Consider the following 26,581-nt stretch of genomic DNA (forward strand, 5'->3'; position numbering starts at 1 on the left):
ATCTTCTTGTAAATAAGGATGTGTGTACTTTGCTTAAAGGGGATTTCATTTTGTTTTGTTTTTAAAGAGAAAATGTTACCCCTTTGCCTCTGCATTACGAAGTTTTGACAGGAAATAGACAGTGTTACTGGCAGTGGCATGTTGTCCCTCTATGGGTTTCAGAGGTATAGGCCTGCTGGACTTTCAGGAGCTGCCAGCCCCTGCTCTAAAGCAAACATCTGTCATAAATTCAACAATCATCCCCTGTTCTACAAGTGAAAAGAAAACATTTGATTTGTGCCCTGCTTTTTTCCTAATGGAACCAAAAGTGTCAACAATGCTATAATAATTTAATAAAGCAACAATAATGCAAATTATACATTATTCTCTGCATTCAGTTTGGTCTGGAGGAAGCTCCTTCCCACCCTCAGATGTGATCATTAATCTGTCTGAACATAACCAGTCCACTCAATCCTCTAAAAAGAAACTCTGAACTCCAGTATTTTGTTCCTGATCTTTTTATTTTGCTTTGCTTATCTTTGTCGCTTCTTGTGTTGCCACCATTATGGAGTTTATCACACTAGTGAGATCCTGTGGGAAAACAGGATTTAAACGAGTGTTAAATTAGGGATAACCCAAAAATGCCCAAAGTTTATCACACAACGTAGCTGTTAATGTGAAATAACACACAGTTAAACCAAAAGAAAATGGCAGCTTTTTACTTTCAAAAAATTCTGAAAGTAAAAAGGTGGAGTTTTTCTCCGCTTTAACTTTGCTTTAACTTTGTGTCATTTCACTTTAGCAGCAGTTTGATGTGATAAACTTTCCAAATTTGCAGGTTCTGTTTAAATTTGAATTTAATTTAATTCTCGTTTAAATCCCGTTTTCCCACAGGATCTCGCTAGTGTAATAAACTCCTAAGACTATATTCCTAACAGTCAAAGTTGGCTTTGACAAATGTGAGAGTTCTAATACTTGGGACATCTGACTCCATTTAGGGCCTGCTTGCTTTCACACCAGGTGGCTGCAAAACTTCAGCATATGTAGTTATAAATGGGTCTGTGCTATTGATCTATTGAGAACAGGAAATTGTGATTGTCTCTTAGTCATACAGAAATCATTCAATGAGGACACACCATACTTTATTTAGGCTTTGAGTTGTTTTGGATTATGGAATAGTAACTGAGACAAACGTATATGGTTTGTAATTTTTTATAGTGACATTATACAGCTGCTCCTATGGTCGGGATGATTGCAGCTTGTGTCTTGCGGCTGATTCTAAATATGAATGTGTCTGGTGTAATGATGGAAATAGCTGTGTTTATAAAAACCAGTGTTTAAATTCTACTGAAATCTGCCCTCCTCCAGTCATTACTCAGGTAGGCAAAGTCCTTATTACTTCATGATATTTTCTCTGATACTTCCAAAGCAGTTTTGCAACTCTGGGGACCCTTAGCATGTTTTGTAAAGTTCCTTGTTATAAACAATGTCACTTGATTTTTAATGTTATTTTTTTTTACCCAAACATGAGTTGGTTGTCTTGCTGGATGATTTACAGAAGAAGTGGATGGGCCATGTTGATTCCACAGTATCCTTTTGGGCTATTTGATATGAGACTTGGGGACACTGTTTTGAACTCTTCCTTGGTTGACTATTCCCAGAAGATGGTGCTGAGAGATTGTTATTCAGCCTCTTGAACACTAACCTTGGGGTCCTACAGGACTCAATACTATCCCTTATGCTTTTCAACATGTATGAAGCTGCTGGAGGAGGTCATCCAAAGTTTGTGGGTCAGGTGTCAATAGTATGTTGATAACCATCTTTATCTGTTCTTTACAACTGATGCCAAAGAGGTTGTGGAAGCACTGAATTGTTGTTTGGATGCAGTGAATTATTGGATGTGAGTAAATAAATTGAGGCTCAGTCTAAACAAGATGGAACATATGTTGATCAGTGGGAAAGCTAGCCTAAGGTTGAGGTTACAGCCTGTTCTCAAAGGGGTTGTACTCCCTGTAAAGATAAAATTCATTGTTTATGAATGTTTTTGAACCCCACATTGGCCTTACAAGGCCATGTAGCCACTGTAGCCAGATTTGACTTTGCCCACTGGTTGGTGCATCCGGTGCACCATTTCCTAGGGAAGGCAGATCTTGCCATAGTGATGTTCGTACCTTAATTTATGATCGAGAAGGACTTGTTCATTTACCTGCAGGCCTGGTAACTACATTAAGTTAATTATCTCTCAGTTAGATTATTGTAATCTGCTGTATTTGAAAAGTGTTTGGAAGCTACACCTAGTACAAAATGATGGTATGTTCTTTAAGAAATGAGTTGGCTTCCAATTTGCCTTTGGGGTCAAATCAAGCTGATAATTTTGCATTGTTGTGTCCTAAATTACCTGGGACCAGGTTATCTCAAAGACCATTTAATCCCAATTGAGTCGGCCCAAAATTGGAGATCCGTAATACAGTGGACCCTTGCCTTACGCAGGGAATCCGTTCCAGACCCCTCGCTTAGGGCGAATTCCGTGTATGCTTGAGCCCCATTCACTTGAATGGGGCTCATGTTTGGCAGATAGCATTCATACATCTAGAGTCATGTTTTCGTAAAGTTTCTTCCAACTTCAAAGCACTTGGCATGTCTCCTTCCAATATCATGGCAGAAGCCTCATATTGTGTTGGAGATGTTCTGGTAATAGAGGAGGTCTTACTGGCATGAGATTTACTTCATTACCAGGACAGTTTAGGAAAGAGAAGTGCAACAGCCATTCCTGAACCACTGAATGGAAGTATTTTATGAAATGTCGGAAGATGATATTATTCCATTGAGCTTTTCCCCCCTTTTGGCTGCATCCACAATCCAGTTTGACACCACTTTAATTGCTACAGCTCAGTGCTATGGAATTCTTGCAATTATAAATTTGCTTTGGCACCAGAGCAAAGCTCTGATACCTAAACAGACTACAATTCTTAGAATTCCATAGCACTGATCCATAGCAATTAAAGTGGTGTCAAACTGGATTGTTTCTGCAGTGTGAATGCAGCCTTCTTCATAAAGTTTGATTTAACACAATGAGCTGGTTCAGATGTAACATTCTTTACATAATAGGGCCTGGTTTGTTGAGCCAAGAATCTTCTCTATGAACCTGCCAAAATGGGAGATTATATCATCATTGTATAGTGCCAATCACATTCCATCCTGACAGTTAAATCTGCAAGTTAAAATGCATACATCAATTTCTTTTAAACTGCAGAATGTACTGGGGGGTCAAGTCAAAAGCATTCTTCCTTGCATTCCTTGAAGATAAAACAATTCTCAAGGAGCATATTTTCATCACTTTCAAGATTTTCATACACCTAGGTAATATTTAAATTGAAAACCACTACCTTTAATTGGTTTTAAAAAGCATTAGTCATGCAGTCTGTAGTTCAGACTACATTTAATACTCTTGGGAGTATAAAACAGGTGAAGGAATATATGGTTCTCCACATGTTGTTGATCTGTAAATCTCATCAGCTCTAGCCACCATAGGTCCAAAATACACTGCAGAAATAATCCAGTTTGAGACCACTTTAACTGCCCTGCCTCAGTGCTAGGGAATTCTGGGAACTGTAGTGTATTGTGGCGCCAGAGTTATTTGACAGAGAAGGTAAATGGCTTACATAACTACAGTTATCAGAATTCCCTTGCACTGAGTCAGGACAGTCTCAAACTTTCTGAGTGTGTTTTGGACCATTTCTGGCATGAGAGATAATGGGAATTGCAGGGTGACACATTTCCTGTACACAGTATAAAAAAACTTAGGCTGAATTAATGCAGTTTGACACCACTTTAACTGTCATGGCTCTATGCTATTCAATACTGGGTTTTGCCTTTGTTGTGACAGCAGAGCTCTCTGACCCCGAGAAGGCTAAATATCTCACAAAACTACAAATCCAAGAATTCCATAGTACTGAGCCATGATAGTTAAAACATCAAACTGCATTATTTTTACAGCGCACATGCAGCCATGGTTTCCAAGAAGTGCCTAAATGTTGCAAGATAGGCACATGTACAAGTGTACAAAAGTGTCGGCCCCAGAATAAAAAGAATGTGATCTTGAAAGTACATAAATTACTCTTTCCCCACATTTTTTTTTTTACATAGTGGTGCTTTATGCCAAGAACCTTTTTGAATTCTGAAGAATTATTAAACTGAGCAGAGACAGACTAAGGTAGAAATTGTTTAGGAAGGTTAATCTATACCAACTGTGCTATTCACATTGCACTGGATCTTGTGTACAACTTTCAGAAGGGTCAAAATTTCAGGGTTCAAAATTTCAACTTTAAATCCTACATTTCCTTTCTACCTTTTCAGTCACCACTAAATATTCAACTGCTGGTAAAATGTTCACTATATCAGTCTGACTTGCTACTGAGATTTTTCAAATCTGTTTTCTAGATTGAACCAAAAAATGGACCACTAAGTGGTGGAATTTTATTAACCATAATGGGATCTAATTTGGGCATCACAGCAACGGATGTTAAAGCGATAACGGTGGCAGATACTGAATGTATCTTTAAAGAAGAATTCTACTCTGTTTCTACCAAGTAAGTAATTTTCAAATGCTTTGAATACCAGAGAATGTAAGGGCAGGTGAGGATTATATATACTTAAGAATTGAAATGTAAAAGAAATAATAATAATAATAACAACAACAACAACAACAATAACATTTTTATTTATATCCCACCTCTCCCTACGAAAGAGAGAGAGAAAGTTCTTAACATAGGTATACATATATAACGTATATTTGGAGGGAAAAGAAAAAAACCAAGCCGAGTACATACCAGAAAAAAGTGAGGTGTGCCAAAATGCCTGGGTGTTGGACTAGATGATGCTTGACTGCTTCAAAAGTGATCTTACAGGGGTGGGGGGCACACTAACTCCTCTAGGCGGCCCAGACAGTGGTGATGAATGTTGGGAATTGCTATCCAAGAACTACTTTGGGGGGTGGGGGCTGCATAGTTTCCTTTCCTGATGTAAATCCAGTTACAGTGTGCCCGCACCAACTGTGGGCTTGCCATCCACAGTTTGGACTTCTGCAGGAAGGAAGCCCTGGCTTTTTCATTGAGCATACACACACATGGGCAAGCAGGAGCACACACCCATTGAAAAGAACAGGACTTGAGGTCCCATGATTTTTGTTATCCGTTGGGGGTCCAGAACAAATCCCAGCGGATAGCAAGGGAACACTATATTAGTCCCAGCTGATGTAGATGTAAGGAAGAAATGAGAACTCCATAAGTCAACCCTTAGCAAGTTTTTATTAATTTTGTAGATTTAATCTAGTTGCAATTAACAATTGGATTTGGGTCAATGCTTGTTAAGTTCACTTGAAGACATTTTAAACCCTGCCATCAGTAATATATTAATTCTCTATAGTTAATATTAGAATAAATACATGGCAAATGAGGAAAACAGTATGTCTATAGATTTTGTTTTTTTGCTTTTTCAAGAAATAAATTTTGATCTCAGGTTGTTGAAATGACAGAGCTCTTTTAATAGTTTATGCATTTAGAGTTGAAGGTTTAGAGTTGAGTTTAACTCCCCCAGTCATGCTAGTGGGGATTTTGGTCCAAAACACACTACAGAAATAATTCAGTTTGACACTACTTTAACTGTCAATTGTAGTTTATTGTAGCACCAGAGCTCACTGACAGAGAAGGCTAAGAAGTTTATCACACGGGCCCTAAAATGGGCCCGTTGCTTTCCAAAACGGGGACGTGCATGGAACAGGATGGGGCTAAGAACAGAGTTTACCACACATTGGAACGCTGCCGCTGCTGCCGGGCATTCCAATTGCATCCTACATCCGTTCCAGAGGGCGCCATTTCCGAGAACGCTTTGGAACAGTTCTCAGAAATCACGCCCTCTGGAACAGATGTAGGACACAATTGGAATGCTCGGCAGCAGCAGCGGCGTTCCCTTGTGCAGTAAGATCTGTTCCTAGCTCCATCCCATTCTGTGCATGCCCATGCGTGCCCCCATTTTGGAATGCAACGGAGCTGTTTCAGGGCCCATGCAATAAACGTCTAACTGTCTCACAGAACTACAGTTCTCAGAATTCCCTAGCACTGAGCCAGGGCAGTTAAAGCAGTGTCAAACTGTTAGAGAAAAAAATCTTTGGGATGGTTGATGTCTCTTGTTACCGGTGGTTCTGGACTGGTATCAACTGGAACAGATGCAGTCTTCTCAGCTACTCAATATCAAAGTAACTTCCACACAGATTTTCACTCAAATGAGCGTTTATTAACTTTGTTGCTATTTACACTTTACAGCAGGCTACTATACAACTATACTCTTTCAGAGTCCATGCTAGAAGCTCGAATGTGACATCAGTCTTTGTTCTCACACAAGATCAACCTTCCCACCAAGTGGACACACCTCTTTCCCATGAAGTCACCATACTACACAAGACCATAACAATAATACATTTTGTGTATATTATGTCTCAGCACATGTCCTTGAAGACTTGTTCTTCCAGGCCTAGGCTCTCTGGCCTGCAACAGGAACCATTTTAAACCTTAGTTAACCATTGACACATCTGAACATTTTCAATACAAATTAGAAATATATTTTAACACAAACTGAATTATTTCTGCCGTGAGTTTTGATCTTTGATAATGATATTTGCTTGTTAGGATCTCAGCACAACATACTGCTACCCATAACCACTCATAGGTGAGTGATAATGCTAAATGTAAATCCCATTTAGCATTATCGCTTACTTATGAGTGGTTATGGATAGCAGTGTGTTGTGTTGAGATCATAACAAGCAAATTGTATGACCTATTATATTTTATTTTACATTTCTTGCTTTTGAACCATCTAATCTAACCATATATACAAACAATGGGCTGCATTAAAGACACACACTCATTTTTGGGGTTTTGTTTTTGAGTTTGTTTTATTTTTAATCCAAACTTCTGTCATTTCCAAATAGGGTTGTCTGTGAGGTGGGAAGTGTGCCAGAAAAAAAAGAGGGTAAAATTAAAGTTGATATAAATGGAAAAGAAGGCACATCAACAGAAGAAGTGCAGTTTACATATCAGGTAAGTAAGTCTTTGTCAATACCTTACCTTATTTTAACATGCAGCATCTTGTTTTCCATTTCCCACTGGGATGAACATAAGTGTTCACGTATCGTAAACAAGGTCTTGATCTTTGTTGCTGCAGTTGGGTGGAAAATTTGCTTAGATTTCCTATCCTAGGAACGCAGAAGTTCCTCTTGAAACAGAATTTAGAAGTCTGTTCATTATAGTTTTAAAAATGTCATCCTATTTTAAGTAACTCAATAATAGCAACTGTACTGAAGCAGAAGAAAGAGATGGACAGTCTTATGTTCACACCCAAAGTCCCTTAAGCATTAAGTCTAACATTGGGAATGCTCTGCAGGCATTCAGAGGGCACAGATGTTCTGGCTATGATTCCAACTTTTTTTTCCCACCAAAGCCAAAAATGCCCCATCTTATAGAAAGCAGATGGGTTAGCTATTAAGATATTGCTCCAATAAAGTTGACAGGTTCTCTCAAGCCTTCCAAAGCAACAGCAAATGGAGCACAGAGGGTCATTGCCTGCCAGAGAATCATGGAGCTCGTAGTCTAGGCAGTGATTCCAGAGCAGAGAAGAAGAAGCCTTCTGTTTCATTCCACAAATTAAGGCCCAGGACAGACTGCCCTAAAAGGGCAGGCCAGCAGTGGCCTGTTTCCCTCCTGGAGGATGTTGCAGCAGCCAAACTACCCTGCATCCCTCCGCCCCAAAAAGAACCTGGAAAAACAGGTTCTTTTGGGGTCATCAGGCACACGTTACCAGTGCGCTTATTGCGCACTCGTGACATACGCCACACGCAGCAACATCTATATGCTGCACGTCACTTACGTCGAGATGGCGGCACCCATGTGGACGGAACACCGCCATTAGGCTGCCGCCATGCTAAGGTTAGGGAGTGTGTGGTTGGTGCACGGTCCCTAACCCTAGAATCGGCAAAGGTACGCTGCTTCAGGACCGTCTGTCCCGGGCCTAAGAAAAAATTGTCTTGGAAGATGAATAGGAGCTAGTAGTGGATCACAGGTATTAAAAGGGTTGCATTATGGAAGTGGTACTCCAGTTGGGCTCTGCCAGTATCAAATCTGCTTGAAATAATTCAACCAGGCTTATTTCAGTAATTAGTTACCTGCACTTGAATTCTCACCCATCTCTAATAAAGAGAATCAGCTTTAAGGCAAATTGTACTGTAGGAGATAGCTCATGTGATGAAATTATTGTAATACCAAGAGTGAATACATTAAAAGGTAAGATTTCCCTTTTGACAAGGTTGTCAAGTCATATCCGACTGTAGGGGGTGGTGCTCATCTCTGTTACTAAGCCAAAGAGCTAATGTTGTCAAAGACAACTCTGTGATCATTGGCCAGCATGACTGAACCGAATGCTGTTACCTTCCCTCTAAAGTGGTACCTATTTATCTACCTGCACTTTTAATGCTTTTGAACTGCTAGGTTGGCAGAAGCTGGGACTAGTGACAGGAGCTCACTCCATTATGTTGCCTCGAATTGCTGTCCTGCTGATCTTGTAGTTGTCAGAGTCAGCTTTTTAACTGCTGAGCCACCATATGTGCTATGGGTATAATTATATGTATGTAATACATGTAGGGTTGCCATAAGTGAGGACCTCCAAACCGGGACAAATGTAGGGCAACATTTTCAAATGTAGGACACTTTTTTTAAAAAAAATGGAGGACGCGCAAAAAATTGAGGTTTTTTTTAAAAAATGTTAATATAAATGCATGTTTTTAGGCATGATCAAAATGGAGGACATTTTGGCATTATTCCAGATGGCAGAAATGTACTTGCCCTCAGGTTCAACTGTACTTCTCAGAAGTGTGTACTTGGGCAAGGGACTGTGGTTTTTCTTCACTGCGCATGAGTTTGTAAAAATCACAGCAAGTTACATTGGCCGTGCCTCAGAGGCTTGTTGATATCAATATCACCATCATCATCATCATCATCATCATCATCATCATCACTATAATTGGCCAAGAAAGGCAGACTTGTTAGCATTCAAAGCACCATAAATACACAAAAAATGCACTTGCATATATTTAATAATAAAAAATAATGAAAAAAAAATAAAAAACAAGGCAGGGGTGTATATATTTGATAATAAAAATTAATGTAATAAAATAAAAAACAAGCAATAATAAAATTAATGAAATAAAATAAAACAAGCAATAATAAAAATTAATGAAATAAAATAAAAACAAGCAATAATAAAAATTAATGAAATAAAATAAAAACAAGCAATAATAAAAATTAATGAAACAAAATAAAACAAGCAATAATAAAAAATAATGAAACAAAATAAAACAAGCAATAATAAAAATTAATGAAACAAAATAAAAACAAGCAATAATAAAAATTAATAAAATAAAAAATAAAAATCAATAATAAAAATTAAAATAATTAAATAAAATAAGTATTTTATATTTTAAAAAATAATTTAAAACCCCCAAAATACCAAGGCACACCTAATGGCCACTGACTCAGCTTTCCTTTTCCTCCTCCTCCTCCGCCCAATTCTGCCCTGGCCTTCAGGCACCCTTCCTCCGGCTCCTTCCTCCTCCTCCTCTCCCCCCTCCTCCTCCTTAGGATGCCTGGCGCGGGAGGAAGGGAAGCGGGGCAAGCACACGCGCGCGCGCGGAGGGAATGGGGAAGGCGCGCGCGCTGCCACTGGCCCCTACAGAGGCCTGGGCAGCGCGCAAGATCTCTCAGTGGGGGCGCGGTGGCAGCGGCGCTTCTGCCGCCGGCCTGCCAAGGAAGAGGAGGAAGGTGGAGCCGGAGGAGGAGGAGGAGGTGGGTCGGCGCCGCAGCAGCCGCATTAGCGGTAGCGGCAATGGCCGGAGCGGACCCCCCAAACCGGGAACAAGGCATGGGTGGGGGCCCAAACTGGACCGTGACCGGGAGGGGCCCTCCAAAACCGTGAATGGCACGGGGGCCGCCGGGTTATGGCAACCCTAAATACATGTGTATTCACTATGTAGTGAATACAGAGCTGCTGAAAAATCACAGTGTAGAGAGGTTACTTTGTAAGGCTACAACACCCAAAATCTCCAGGCCATGATGGCCACTGCCAAGGCTGTCTAGGGGATTCTGAGATTAGTAAACCAAAAAGTGATTTTGTGAAACTCTATGTAGAATGTCTTATGAATGGCACTACAAACATTAATCTCAAAATGTGTTCAGTTAGATTGTTTACTCAAAACCAATGGCATAAAGAATTTGAGGCTTAGGTAGCTTGCTGTGCCTTCATATTATACATACAACTAGTTGCCATACCAAAGACTAGGTCTCAAATTGGTTTTGCCACAGACATGATGCTTAAAGTTGCAGGATCCTATAATGCATGTAAGACATAGCTTGAGTGAACTTCTGATGTGCAAGTGACTACACACTGTTCAAGTATAGTGAAAATCTTTTAAGAAAAATCAGGTGTCATTATTGAAGTTTAATACAAAACTAGTGAAATGTACCACATTATAAGAAGTCAGGGTTAGGTTATTCTCTGGAGGAATTTGTTCTGCTTGTGAAATTGCAGTTTTCATGTTGAGTAATAGCTCGTAGGAAGTGAATGTGGTCAAGTCAAAAGAGGAAAGAAGAAGGATAAGTAAAGAAGGGTGGCCAGAATTAGAAAAGAAGTAGTCTGCTGACACTATGCTGTCATGCCCTAGCAGCAGTTGGCAAAATTGCAGTGCATTGACCATTTATTGTGAAAGTCTAGCTTTCATTACTACTGCTACCACAGTATCATTTTTAATCTGCATGGTTACAAACCTAAAAATGGATGTAAATGATGATCAGCATTTTAAAAAATTGTTTATTTAAAATGTTTGTATCCTGAACTTTCCAGTTTAAGATTGTATAGATCTGCCGCCGCAGCTGTTTGCTCCGTGAGGGAGCCACTGCAGCCAAACCGTGCGGCTCCGTTACGGAGCAAAAAAGAAGCTCCAAAATGGAGCTTCTTTCCGTGGTGCAGCTATGACACCGCAAGGCGCCGCTGGCCCACTCGCAACATCATAGGCACCACGATACGTCTGGACGCTATGGGGGGTACGGAAACACCGCACCTTCCTAACCCTAATACATAGTCACTACATATTTTTTGGCGGTCTGTAACCCTCCTGTGTTACAATCATAAATATTCAATAAAATTATCTAAAATAAGAAATTAAGTGGTCAAAACTATAGGCTATCAAGTATCTTAATCTAATTGGGGAATATTTCTCTAAAAAGAGTTGGGAGGATATGCTTGCTGTTTGCATTCAAACTTTGAGTCAGAGTATTCATCTTTAAGTCAGGTTGGTGGATCTCCTTGCTTCGGACAGTTATACCAGCAGATGGACTTATAAAGCAAGCTTCTGTTGGTCTTTCTGAATCAGGCCATGAGAAGGCATTAAAATAGCTGAAGCAGAGACTCTGGGACATTGCTTTTTACAGCCTCATGATGAGTACTATTACATCTTGCTCTCCTGGTGCCCTAATACCTCATTATGCAGGAACTTTCTGTCGGCCTTCCTACCTTAAAAATCTAACTGTTCCAAGGTATCGCATCTTGATCACTAAGGTGAGATGCAGTGTTTTCCCTTCAAACTTAGTTTTTGGTAGGTATGCTAATAGCTATGCTTCCCACCTCAGCTTGATTTTGCCCTTGAAAATCTATCACACGTTTGTAATGTGCCTTTTATAACCAGTGCCACAACCAGCTGATTGCCCTGTTACTGAGCAGTAAGCCGGGCTATTCTGAAATGTTTTACAAAATGCTGTTGCAAGACAAATGCATGAATATTACCTATGTTGCCATTTTTTTTGTCTTTAGCTATTATAATTAGAGATATCAAATTATCAAAAAGGGGCCAGACTAATGGCAGCATACCCTAGATCTATAGTTATATGATGAAAAATAATCTCCAGTATTATAAACCAATCTGACAATTTAATTTTATGTAAACTTCCTGTATCTTTTATGTAATCTTTCTATTTTATATGGTTTTAAGTTATATGTAATCTTTATATTGTATATGTTAATAGCATGTCTCTCTGGGTCTATTGACTGTAAATAAAGATTGACTTGAATATACTATCATCAGTATCTGCGTTAGTGTGCCCATGAAAGTAGCTTCTGTGCTCTCAAGCAAGGGGTGCATATTTGTCACTCTTCTGCAGCCTCCAAATGCCTTTCCATGGGTTTTGGAAACTCTTCTAAGCAAGTTTTCTAGGTGGAAAATATTCTGCACTACAAAAGGCTGTAGGAAGCAAGGAGTGAAAATCTGAATTTATGCCAGATACTTAAAACTCTTGCTGATTTATTCATTGGGTAGAAAGATTTCTCTCTCTCTCTCTCTCTCTCTCTCTCCTTGCCTTCTGTTTTTGCAGTAGGCTTATGCATACCAAATATGCAGTAATGCCAGTTATTACTGAATTTGTGTCTGCAGTATAGGTACATGTTTAAATTATGTGGATAATAACATACTTTCACTTTCTTTACCTTTCCTGTTATGTGAAGAAACAGTGACTGCTGCTGACCTCAAAGGACAAAAAAACCAATAGGACCACATTAAGAGTGTGGTATTCTTATATCTCTGGGAGCAGGGCATGATCTTTTACAGCTTCTGGCAGAACACTTGAACTTGAAGCCAGGCAATATAGTCTGCTTACACTGTCTTAACAGCCTTTGTCTTTCTCTGCAATCGCCTATAGGCATTGTTTGTGGATAATTTATCTACCAGAAGGCTCCTTCTTTTTATTTTAGAGAACAGATATGACTTTAAATCTCTTCTTTGTTATATAGCTGATCCTGCAGACGAAGTTAAATGTTACTGTAAAACATTGTCTTTAAAACCACAACAAACATTGATAGAGTGCTCCAGGGCCACTTCAGAAACAATAAGATGAGCAAGCAGTTTCGTAAAAAATCTTTGAAATGGAGGAAAGAGCAGTGAAAATTTTGCTATTCCTAAAATAATAGAGGAACAGTATTATTCTGTTATATCAATATCCCTCAAAGCAGCTTCTTATCATTTTAAAGGATCCTTTGGGCCGGGTCTTGCTTCTTCCCATTTCATATTTTTATGGTCAAATTGCTTGTGTAAACTGTTTATTTTTAGTATTATCACCACTCTGTCCATGCCAATCCATTGACGTTGTTAAGTCTATTTTTTAAAACCCAGCTACAATTATTGTTTTATGTTGTCTAATTTTATTAATGGACCTTTGGATTTATTTATTTATTATTTTATTTTGATATGATATTAAATGTAAGCTGCTTTGAAGGCTATTAAATGGCAGAAAAGCAGCATATAAATGTCATAGTAATTCAGTCCAATTACTAGTTGCAACTAGAGGGGATCAGTTGAATCAGCTGCTGAATGGTAAATCAACATGCATGTAAATCCCATTGATTCATTGCGTCTGCTCTAATTGGGACTAGCAAAGATTTGTTTTCAGGGTTTAGCCATTCCACACATGTGGAATATTGATAGTTTTACTGATATTTACAAAGCAGATCATGTATTCCCCCAGGCAGGCCTACTTCATCTTCTTTTACATTTCTTATTTTTAATTTCTCACATTGTGTGAAAAGATATAAGCTGACATCCTAGATGGCACTCTGTATACTCTTGTGCTCTCTTTTCACAGACCAAGTCTCATGAGGCCCCTGGTGTTAAATGCCATGAAGGGGAAGTTAACCAGGCAGCATATTCTCCAACATTTCACAGATGAAAATCAGGGCGAATTATTTCCAAGCAGCATCAGAGAGTGGTCAAAGTGGCAAAAACTGTTAAAGACAATTAACACAGTTTTTAAAAAATTAAACAAAAGGCTTGTTAATGATATACAAGCTAGGGTAGGCTGCAGCAGTTTGTTTTTACTTGAGTTTACAGGGAAGGGCATGATTCTGCCCCCTCCTGTTTTCCAACTGCTAAGTTAATAGAGTGAAAATTACTTACTTTGCAGCAGTTGAAATAAGCACAGGATGAAGGGGGGGAAATGAGAGGAGAGAGAAACTGATACTTTACATCAGAAAAAGGAAGACGACAGAGGATTAATTGGGATGGTTGGAGAGCATGAAGCAGCAGAAACTGTCTCTTTTTCCTGCTGCAATTTACTGAAAGGAGGCAGAATGTCAACCTTATTCTTTTGCCTCTTTTGCTCTCTCTAGCTAACTGCAACTACCTGGGGAGAAATGATTTCAGATGGGAGACAAGTGACTGAAGAATAGCCTCTTGTGCCCATTCAAAATGTATGTGTGTGTGTCACTAACAGGATTCTGGACAATGTTATTTATTTAACTAAATAAAGTTCATATTAATTGATTAGAATAAATGCTTAAGCCTTCACTTTCCCAAAAGAAGGATAAAGCTACAGACATACATGCTATCTTATATTCAAACATTCTTAGTTAAAATAGTCACTATTAGACAGTGTATAAATATGCTTTTGAGATACATTTTGGGTGGTATGATTTTTAATCTGCTTTGATAGACATTCAGTATTGGCCTATCTCAGAGTGGAAATCACACTGTCCTCCAGATATTGTTGAACTGCAGCTCACAGCATACCAAATTAGCAGCAGCCAATAGTGAAAATGCTCATATTTGCAGTTCAACACCTTGGGGAAGACTGCACAATTCCTATCTCTGGCCTACTTGAACAAATCACTCAGGACAAATCAAGTTGATAGCTATTGTTCTACAAACCAGATTAGCTACAATGATATGATACTGGCTATACAAAGCTAGATGTGGTGGTTTCATCATCAAATCAGCATTCTCTAACAAAATAGTAAGAGATTTAAAACCTTCCAGGCAACCCGTTGTGAACAATTTCATTCTAAAAAGAGCCTTTCATTAAATTTATAGCACTAAAAAGGTTTATGGTTTGCTTTATTGGCCCATTAAAGAAAACATTAGGTGTGCTGAGGCAGCTTTGTTGAGCACCAGATGATTATATTAAACAAAAAGGAAAAGTTACACAGCTTTTTTATGTTCCCAAAAAATGTTTCTTCAAAATTAAAAATCATGTGCATAATTTTTATAACCAGTTTTGATATATGGTTCAGTATGTATGCTGAATGTTGGCCAAAAAAGTGATGGGAGGGTGAGGAACAAAACAAAGGTTAAATGTTTTAAGTCCCAGTAATTTCGGTAACAGAGCTGAGTGCATGTTAAATCTCCTTTGTTTGAACAAAGTGCTTACATTTTGCTGGAGAGTAACCTATAAGGTAATGTATGATTAGAGTCTGTATTTATTTGCAAGTGACTACAGATCTGTGTATATGGTTGATATACCATGTAAAGTCCACTATGCATTGAGTGTGCACTTTTCTACAGTGTCACAGATAGTTCATCCTGTTAGGCAGCCTCAGGTGTCATAGCCAAGTTTCTTTAGGTTCTCTGTCTTACTGCTACATGCTGCCCAGTGATTTACAACAAGAGCAAATGCTACCTGTGTGCAACAGGAGTAGCTAAACAAATTGTGATATGAAAACCCAGTAGCAGTCCACTCCCTGGCTTGTCTCTCTCCCAAAAAGCTAGAGAAATAATCCTAGAACAAACCTTGGCAGGGTGCTCCATCTGAAAAGGGAAAAGGTGGTAGACTACCCCAGCTGGGTTCATTGCATGAGCAATACACTAAAGGCCAAAGAGCTGTGGTAGGTATGATTAGCCAGTATAGACATGCATGGAGAGCCAGCATGGTGTAGTTGTTCGAGTGTTGGACTATAATTCTGGAGAGAAGGCTTTGAATCCCTGCTTGGCCATGGAAACCCACTGAGTGACCTTGGCCAAGTCACACTTTCTCAGCCATAGACAGAGGCAACGGCAAGCCCCCTCTGAAGAAATCTTGCCAAGAAAACCTCATGATAGGTTCTCCTTAGGGTTACCATAATTTGGAAATTACTTGAAAGTACAAAACAAAAACAACTACATTTGCAGAGTGATTTACCCTCAGCAACCTGGAATTCTGGCTTGCCATGATAGCCAAATTCACCTATTGTTTCCATTCAACACTTAATTGAGAAGAGAACAACAATGGTCCAGTTTTTGGTCTGCTGTTTGTGTAATCATCACTGTTAGCTATCCTGGCTAGGGCTGATAAGGATTGTGGGTAACAGATACCTGGAAGACCACAGTTGCCCTTGCCTGATTTCTATGAATTGAGAAGCTCTAATGTGAAGTTAACTAGATGTATGTGTCAGATCTCATTCCTTTTGATTAGAACTATAATGTCTTTGTTTAGGGGTGGTTCTCAGAAGCCACAGAAAAAGTCCTTTTTTTTTTTTTGTGACCTCACCAAATATAGCTCTGATATTGGCATAATACAGAAAAGAGCACCTCCACAGAACTAAATGCATGGAGACACCACATAGAGCACATCCCACTGAGATGTAACTGAGGCATGTGCCTTCATGGATAACACTCCTGAGGGATCACATCTTAATGTAGGAGTGGGCAAACATGTGGTGCCACGTTATTTCACAAGAAAGGAGAGAGTATTATAGCAAATTACTGTGTCTGTATGCACATAATCATAGTGTTATAACTAGAGCCACGTGTATTACCTGTTTCTTAGAAACGCAGTAGGTCCGTATGTATGGTATTAGCCAAAAATCTTCCTGAACAACTCCCAAAGATATATAGCATAAATATCCCATGTATCTCAGGCTTACAATTTAAATTTAAAATATGACACAAGCAAGGATAGAAAGGGAAGAGATGAAAATAACCCAGTTTAGTTCTTACAGTGACCATCTGGCTAGAAACAATTCAGAAGGCACCATGTTAGAATGTCTGCCACAAGATAACAGGTTTGAAAGGGCTAAAGCTGGCTGTCCTGCCTCTCCTCTATCCTACTCTTCTGTGGCCTGCAAGAATGTGGTAGCTCCAAGCATGTCATGAATATTCTTGAACTACGCTTTAGAAACCAAGCCTGGGCCAACGAAGCCTATTTTATGTGTTGTAAAATCAGGCCCAGGCCATTAAGTTTTGTCAGGAATCCATCTAAAACCATCTATTACAAGACTTTATTCTTGTAGCTCTTAAGCTGATATACTCTACAGGAGGGTATGCCTGGATAGAAGATGAATTGGTGTTATTACTGCTTAAGAAGTTTACTGTGGTACCGAAAGAAAAAGATTCATGATACCTTTTGGCAAGTAATCTAGGCAATAAAACATAACAAGGTGTGCACTATATTCAAAACAAAAGCTAATGCATTATTAGTAGCAGGGCAGAAAATAGAAAGACTTTCCCATCTATGTCTATGATTCTTTCAATTGGTGCCTTGTACTCTCTCTATATATGTGTGTGTGTGTGTGTGTGTGTGTGTGTGTAATGCAGGAAAAGATGCTGAATAATTATGTTTATTTTGAGTCTAAGAATATAAAATAGGCATGCACACACACACTAGCCTTCAAAATATCTTCTGGGCTTACTGCAGAAAGGAGTCATGAACACTGACAACACACATGTGAGCATGCAGTTCTAGTTTGTATTGTTTCGCTGTAGTATCTGAGACAATGAATCAGTCTCTGTCTTTTCCTGAAGTTTGTGGGTACTAAGTGTTTGTTTATATTTTTTGTGGTTTTTTGTCATATGCTATAAAAGGGGATGCGGTGTTTGGCTTTCAGGATTATGATTTCCACTCAGATATGGAGTAAAATAAATTAATAAATGTCATTATCCATGTACAAGAAAACATTTTTTTCACTTGAGTGTGTGTGTGTGTACACACGTATGCAGCCATATCACCAATGGGAAATTGGCTGATTTGGAAGTATCACAAGAGTTTCATCTGCACAACAGAAATAATCCAGTCTGACACCACTTTAACTGTCATGGCTCAATACTATGGAATTGTAGGGACTGTAGTTTGTTGTGGCACCAGAGCAGACCAAAGCTCTGATGCCACAACAAACTACAGTTCCCAGAATTCCATAGCACTGAGCCATGGCAGTTAAAGTGGTGTCAAACCAGATTATTTCTGCCATGAGGATGCAGCCAAGGTGAGCAAGTTGAACCAAAGTCACAATGGACTTTGGAGTGCAATGGGCATCCATAATAGTTTAGTACAATGTTGCCATATATTCAAATGGCAACCCTAGTTGTTGTTGTTGATTTTACATTTTCCCATAACATTCAAGAACTTGCTTTGTTGTTCTTGGGAATGATACAGTTATCATTCAGTAAAGAATAGGGGGAAACACTGAAACTAAGAAAACTGTAAGCTCAAAAGGAAACCTTCAGAAAATGAACAGACAGCTAATCCGCAGTGTTGCAGCTAGGGCCTTGAAATCAATAGCAGCTTATAGCTCTGTAATCTTCAAATATGAGTCTGTTTGTAATCCCTTTCATTTCTTCTTCACTGATCTATTTTTCCCCCAGATAAGCATTATTACCATGCTTAGAATGTGCCTTTTTAAAGCAATAACTGAGTTTAACCAGTTTGTGATTTACTGGTTACAGGACCCTGAACCTACAGGAATATATCCCAAAAAAGGTCCCCAAGCTGGAGGAACTGTCCTGACCATCAGTGGCACAAACTTGGACACTGGCTCTATTCAAGATGTTAAAGTTTACCTTGACCATGAACCCTGTAAAGTGTAAGTGGACAACAAACATTATCTGCCACCGTACCTTAGCTATAATTAATGTATATGTTACAGATTTCTGTTCCTTTAGTTACATTTGAACTATCCTGGCATCATCTGAAGCGATTCTCCTTATTTGCTAATTCTTCTTAACCATTCTGGTAACTAATGGAAACTACCAATCTCTTTTTCTGTCCCTTGTGATTCTCATGTCACACATATCTATCTATAGCAAATGAGTTTAATAGCAATTGGTTACTTAGATACATAGAAATAATCATCAAAGGCGTTGGCCTAAATACAGTCATTAGTTCCAACTAGAGTAGACCATTAAATCAATGGAAGCAATGGAAGCTTCTGTGTATATCAATGGCTCTATTTTAAGTGGCTATATTCTGCTTGAGACGAACAATTGTATCTTGCTCATTTCTTTTTAACATTCTTCCATTCCTACACAACATGTTTCAGTGGAGATAGTTTGGGGACATTTAACTAAGTACCATTGCTCAACTTCCATTGGCTGTGTAGAAGCATAACTGTCATGAGTGATCCCATCCTAGCTGAAATGTCTTGATCGACTTCTCACATGCTTTGCAATAAATGTAATGCCATCATGTTGTGAGTCTCTATGGAGATTATCACACACGGTCTGGAACGTCACCCAAACATCATCAAAATGGGGCGGAAGTGTCAAAGCGTGATCATGCCTGGCACTTCTAAATTGAAATAGAAGCATTAACATCATGGAATCGTCAACGGAGAAGCCCTGTTCTTATTATTAACGGATTAATCCGTTAATAAGAAAAAGGCTGCTTCCCTGACGATTCTATGATGATAACACTTCCATTTCAGTTTAGAAGCACCAGGCATGATCGCCACATCATGATGCTTCTGCCCCATTTTGATGATGTTTGGGTGATGATGGCACCACATGTGATAAGGTTAGGCAGGACACATTCCATGTCAATGTAACACCCAGCTGTATCAATGCAGATAGCTTTTATTAAATATTCAAAATAAGAAAGAAATGGCAAAGTAACAACAATTATATCTGACTAATAATTTTTTCAGAGATTCTAACTCTGTTGTCATCAATAGCTTGAAAATATCCATCTTTCCCAAGCAAAACAATCCCAGCTCACCTTTCCAGCCTAATCCAGTTCATAGTTCTAATGATAGTTAGACCCATGAAAACAATAAAACATACGTTAGTCTTGATTTACCAAGATCTTTTTTACCAAGACTTGATTTACCAAGTCTTGATTTAGAGTCCATTGGGTGTACTTCTGTTTAGACTAACACTTGGATTTAGGCCTCTGTTGTTATGGAGTGAATCTTAAACATGATGGTCAGCACACACACAAAAAAAAGTCCCTAACTAATGAAGTAAATCACAATAGGCAAGAAATGTTGATTTTTTTATTCTGCCAGACTCTATGGGTTCAGTGGGGGCGGAATCTTATCATGGGATGCTTGGTTTTGAGGATTACAGCTCAAAGGGTATTTTCAGCAGACAAGGGGAGAATCTGTTACAGATGGGTCTTAGTCACTTTAGAAAGACTTTTTTTGGCTGAATCCCCATGGATGATATAATGTGCTTTGGCTCTAGTCTGCTCTGACAGCCTCCACTGTAAATGTTACAAGAGAAAAAATGAAAATGATAATAGAAGCAGCATAGAGTGATATCTGCAAATGTCAAATCTATTCTGTTATACTGATGTCTTAAACAGGGCTTTACTGTAGGATGCTTCATATGTTTGCTTTGGCTATTGAAAATATAACCAGTTAATATGGAACAAGAAAGAAAGCAATACTATATATGCAGTGTATTGCACTTATTTTGAACTAATAGATGGACCACCAACTCATTTTAAAATAGGAAAGCCTTCATTAAACTTTGTATTAGGCACCTAAATTGAGGGTAGTCCTCAGTCAACTGTATAGGAATATAAACAGAGCAGAAGTGAATTGGAATACGCTCAATTGTCCTGTGGCCAGAGATTTTCCAGTGTTGCTGACTGTTTCTGATAACAGAATCCACAGCCCACTTGTTATAAGATCTGGAAGGCAAGCAGGTTTAAAAGTCACTCGGTGACTTAGAACCACCATGGTACTCCAATAATGACTACCTGAAAGTGAATAAAGACAGTGTTGCACTGCCTACCTGTCAGTACTTAGCCAGTGCCTAAAATGGTGATATATCTGGGTCATAAACTGAAAAGCAAACATCCATGGCCATTCCTTCCATTTAAATGCTTGTTCTCCTTCTCCTTTTTATGCTTGGCTTGTGTCATCAGCCAGTGCTGAATGCTGGTAAATGTGTCAAAGGTCCAAATTATCCTAATTCCCTCTTTCTTTTCTGTAGCCCTGATAAGCCAATAAATGTAATCCCATTTAATTTTATCTTAATGTTTATCTAGCCATCAGATCAAGTGATGTTGATATGTCTTGAACCAAGCAGAAAAAGGAAGCTACACATCTTTTACACAATAATATAGTTTTGTTGCTTATATTTATAACATCATTTTTGCTTTCTCCCCTTTTATTTATTTATTTTTTTACTTAGCATCAAATTTGGGCAAGAAATAGTTTGTGTTACTGGTCCGAATAACAAGGAAGGACCTGTTTCTGTAACAGTATGGCATGGAGGTACACAGAAAACCATAACAAATGAAAGGTTTACTTACACTGAAAACCCTACAGTTACAAAGATCACCCCTGAAGCCAGCATTCGCAGGTAATAAAATGTTTCTGTTACAAAGATGTGTTCAGCTTTAATAAATTCAAATAGTAGCATAGTAGCTATTAGATGACTACTGCTATGAGTTTGAGCAATCACAATAAATGAAACATAATTGTATCTTCTAAAATGGAAGTCATTATTTTCAAGTAAAGCAGAGTTCTATTCATCCACTTAAGAACACAGTGTCAAATATATAAGATGTTAATATGACTAATTTCTTTTATATATGAAAGAATGAAGTAACTAATCTACAAACTGGATTTGATTTTATCAAAAAGTAAACTTTTCACTCTTCACATAAGAAGCTGCCTTAAACTGAACCAGACCATTGGTCCATTTATTGACACAATACTTCTAGTCAGATTCTTCTAGACATAATAGCTCTTGGTGAAGAATGGTATAGGTACAGTAGTTGAAGTGGCCATTTGCTAAACATATGGGCATCTAGATGGCCATATGTTCAGCATCCCTGGTCTGCACTGTTTGGTAGTGGTTCCTCGGGATTTCAGATGGGAGTCTTCCCATTCCTACCTGGAAATGCCAGAGACTAGATTTGTGAAATGTGTGCTATACTAGACATCTATGGCTTTGCATGAAATTTTTGCATTACCCTCAGAATTTGATTTTATAAGATCAGAAACATTCAGTTGTCTTGAACATATTTTTAAAAACGCAAGCCATCAGTGAATGATCATATGAATTGCAAGATTCATCTGAGTGGCAGAAGCTATTGGCTTGTTATTTTACCACTATGTCGGTTCATCCCAATATTAAAGATTTCTGACCTCTTCCTAAATTGTGTGTGCTGTCTTATCAAAGTCACGGCCTTAACAGCAAATTTGGGGACAACCTGTATATGTTTGTTGGAACTGCTGGTAATGTTTCTTGTGCATAAGAAAGTCTGTTCTTTCAGAGGAACTGCTAGACCTCTTACCCTTTCCCTCCACCACTCCCTTCTCCTTCTGTGTCATGTCTTTTTAGATTGTAAGCCCGAGGGCAGGGATCCGTCTAACTAAAAAGATTGCATGTACAGTGCTGTGTAAATTTATAGCGCTTCATAAATAAAGGTTAATAATAATAATAATGTTCTACAGACTTAGTAAAATACTTAACAAGCTCATAGTAATACTTGTGGGGAAAGAAAAAGCAAGTGGTCTATACAACAGTCTGCCTGAAATCTCACCGATTCTTAAATATTAAAGCAGTTACATGCACCAAGCTGTTTTTCATATGTAAATGTAGAACTTTTTAATGAAGTTGTATAACTTCACCACAACTGAGTAAATTAAGCAGTTCAACCTATGTGCCATAGCACAGTGTGTTTAACAGTTGTCAGGAGGAGCACGCAGGATGAGGTGGAGTGTCTGTGGTCCATAATTAGTTGAACTCCATTAATTTGTAGCAACATGGCTTATTGATGTATATATTTTTTTATTTTTAAGAAAAAATTACACTAAGAAAAGTGGAACAAAAAACAAGCCATGCAGCATGCTGATTTATTGATTCATTGAAGAAATCTATCTACCACTTTTTTTTAAGAGCTGCCTACCCCAATGTATATTGACATTAGCAGCTAACAAAAAAAAAAACATTCTGGCAGTCTACACAAAGTGAAAGGACTCTCTAATGGTCTGTCTCTTTGGTGTGTGCACTGCATAATTATCTGTCACAAGAAAGAAGACCAAACACTTTTGTTCATGCAGACTAATCATAGCTCATATATCACAATTCTGAGGACTTCCACATTAGTCTACTTCCATTTGGTCTGAAGGGATTTTCAAAAGAGCATAAATGGCCAAATATACTTTAATAAGCAAGGGAATGTTGCTAAAAACCGGGGGGGGGGGGGAGGGGGGACAGGTATCAGAACTGGAGGGAAATGATATTTTTAAACATCCTTTTTTGCAGCAGAGGAGGCTAAAATTTAGTAATATTGTTTGTGTCTTTAATGTGCATTTAATATTCTCTTCGGGGTGAAACAGATGGGCAATATAAAGTGGTTTTCAGCCACTTTGAAGGTGAGGCGTTTAGATGACGCATGCCTTTAAAGCGGCTGGAAACTTGATTGAAACCACGCTCTGAGGCTGAAAACTGGAGCAAAAAAGAGCCAGGATAGTCTGACTCATGGTGGAAAATATGCATCTTCGTGGGCCAACATAAGTCTGGGGCTGCAGCAAAGCAAGGAAATGAAAGTGTGACCACTCCAATGGATGTAATCACAATATACACAAACCACATAGTCCAACAGGTGTGAAGGGGGGTGAAGGGGGCATTTATGGGGGGCCTCCATAATTGTGCTTTGCCAATGTATCATTTGTACACCAATGCACCAGCGAGCATCACACATGTGAATGTGTGGCCAATCAAAGGGATAGCCATCCAATAGGATGGCATCTGGACGGATATGGGAAGTACTTGGAGGTCACAGGTGGTGTGTTTGTGCGATGGTGCACATATATGGTGGGGAAGCAACAAAAAAAATTACACATTGGTGTGGCATGATGCCATGCTGTGAAGTCTGGCCCTGGGTATTCAGCCCACATTGGGAGTGGGCCATTCAGGCAGTGTGCTTTTGACCTGCTTTTGGGAAGAGCAGGATTGAGCCACTTTTTCCTGCTTGTCTCTTCCAGCTCTCTGTCTTCTAACAAAAGGATGTGATACAGAACTGTAATGTAAAGATTGAACATAAACAGAAGTAGACATCACGGTGCTGTTTGCTTGTTTGTATTTCAGTGGTGGACGTAATATTACTGTAGTTGGAGCTGGTTTTGATATAATTCAGAATTTTTTTGTGGAAGTTGTATTTAAGACATCTTCTAAAAGAAGGAAGAGAGAGATAGAAGAGCTGCAAAAGGTAAACATTTGTATTTCTTTGCAAAGAAATGTAATTTATGCAATGCCTAAACAAGTGCTAATCCAAAGACCTCTGAAATAAAATGGGTTAAATAGCCAGAACTTCAGAAAATATTTTGCAATGCTTATGCTTCTATAAAAAATGTCTAAATTTATGAAATGTTATCACAAAATATTATCATGCATGTTTAAATGTTGGAAATCCCAGATGCCCCGAAATGTGTGCAATTACCTCAGTTTCCAGTCATATCCAAAGTCCTTTTGCAAAGACTTTTAATAACAATTGGCATTTAGTAGGGTCCCTGAAGAAGGACCCTCCAGGACAAGGACAGAAAAGACAAAGGAGTAAGCTGGGGGGGGGGGGGTGTCAGTCTCCCCAGCCCCTGAAGGAGTGCTAGACCCTCCAGGACAAGGAGGACAACAGAGACAAGAGGGGAAGGTTAGGGAAGCTAACAAACAACACTGGAGGCATGATATAGGGAGGAGAACAGCTACTGGCAGCAGCAGTAGTGGTGGGTGTCTCTAAAGTGAGAGAGTAGCGGTGACACCATAGCTATCACTTTAGCATTGCGCACAGAGAAGGGGAGTAGCCCTCTTTGTGTATCCCCCTTACCTAGAAGACCCCGTGATGAGACACCAAGTGAGACACAGACAGGATCAGAGCACTAATAGGAAGAAATAAAGATGGTGAGACAAGTAATAGGCATGCTCAGAAAGACAAATGCAATCCGAAACAGCACATAAAATAGGGACATGGAATGTGTGAAATACAGTGTGCCTGCGCTATACACAGCCATGCTGGAAGACGGGCAAGCATGCCCCGGAAAGGATAATAATGCACGTGCCACTGCATGCACAAGCCCCATTCATTTAAATGGGGCTTAACCATACACAAAATTTCCCTTACGCCCGGGAGGGGGGGTCCGGAATGGATCCTCCACATAAGGGAAGGGTGAACTGTATGAGCCAAGGGAAGCTAGACATGATAAAAAATGGAAATGGAATGCATGAACATAGGAGTACTGGGGGTGACTGAGTTAAAATGGACAGGAATGGGCCACTTTGATTCAGAGAACTATGAAGTACAGTATTCTACTCAGGGCATGAAAAGACAAGAAGAAATGGGGTGGCTTTCATACTAAGAAGAGATGTGGCAAAAACGGTCAAAAGATACAATACAAAATCAGACTGAATCATCATGCAATGAGCCAAGCAGACACTAATCCTCTTTTGCAGACCCTCCTACCCTGAGGCCTGACCTTAGCAACAAAACAATACACATGCAAATCACTCCTGCCTTTCCAGGTCACACAATATATATACCCAAGTCCTTTCTAGGCAAGCATTCTCTGAAGATGCCAGCCACAGATGCTGGCGAAACGTCAGGAAAAAACTCCTCTAGAACATGGCCACATAGCCCCAAAAAAACCCTCAAAAAACTATGTTATACTTAAGATAGCAGAATTTTGTTACATTATATGTAAAACATGCTCACAGATGATTGGTAACAACTGATGTTAGTTGGCAGAGACCAGTTCCGATTTCCTTGTTTCTGTTTCTGATTTGTTTTAATAATTGTACATTATTTCCTTATGTATCTATATAATGTTTATATTATTTTTATACTGGCCCACGACCGTAATAAAATCTGTTGTTGTAGTTGTTGACTGAGCACAAAAGCTAGAATCATACAAGGCACTGTATTCCCTATGGATGTGAGAGATGAACAGTTAAGAAACAAGATGGGAAGGAAATCAGTGCATTTGGTGCTGGAGAAGAGTGCTAAGGATCCCATGGATAGCTAAAAAGACAAACAAATGGGCCCTAGAGCTGATCAAGCCAGACATTTCTCTGGAAGCCAAGATGACAAAATATAGGCTGCCACACTTCAGATACATCATGAGAAGGCATGACTCACTAGAAAAAACAATAAGGAAAGGTGGAGGGAATTAGAAAGAGAAGGCCACATGCTAGCTGGATCGACTCTATTAAGGATATGAATGTACAGGAACTAAGCAGAGTAGGGAGGACAGGGGATCTTGGAGATGTCTCATCCACAGGGTCGCCATGGGTATGATCAACTTGAGGGCAGTTAACAACAACAAAATTTAGTATTGTAACTTGATTTTGGGGTGTGACTTGGGGGCTGCGCAGACCCACTATTAAGTCCAGCCTGGGGGCAGAGTTGGGGTGTGGCATCCATATGACGCATGCTCTGACTTTACCCCCATGGCGGCATGATGCCACATGTCACTCCACATGGCGGATGGCATCACAGTGCTCCTCTAGTGCTGCGTGTACACAACACAGCCCCAAAGGAGCACC

At 39.2% G+C, this 26,581-nt stretch overlaps 1 protein-coding gene across 3 annotated transcripts in view; it reads left to right on the forward strand.

Annotated features, from left to right (window-relative positions):
* Positions 1-26,581, forward strand: part of LOC149312328 (plexin-B2-like) — a 377,818-nt gene that overhangs the window by 302,605 nt on the left and 48,632 nt on the right. For all 3 annotated transcript variants that reach the window (XM_089524408.1, XM_089524410.1, XM_089524409.1), the window contains 6 exons: positions 1,198-1,358; positions 4,420-4,568; positions 6,965-7,073; positions 18,536-18,672; positions 21,227-21,397; positions 24,137-24,257. In XM_089524408.1, the coding sequence (XP_089380534.1) occupies positions 1,198-1,358; positions 4,420-4,568; positions 6,965-7,073; positions 18,536-18,672; positions 21,227-21,397; positions 24,137-24,257 (848 nt within the window). The remainder of the gene's footprint in view (positions 1-1,197; positions 1,359-4,419; positions 4,569-6,964; positions 7,074-18,535; positions 18,673-21,226; positions 21,398-24,136; positions 24,258-26,581) is intronic.

This window comes from Sceloporus occidentalis, unplaced genomic scaffold (assembly GCF_023333645.1).
Source record: "Sceloporus occidentalis isolate IW3139 unplaced genomic scaffold, rSceOcc1.0.p SCAF_5, whole genome shotgun sequence".
NCBI lineage: Eukaryota > Metazoa > Chordata > Lepidosauria > Squamata > Phrynosomatidae > Sceloporus > Sceloporus occidentalis.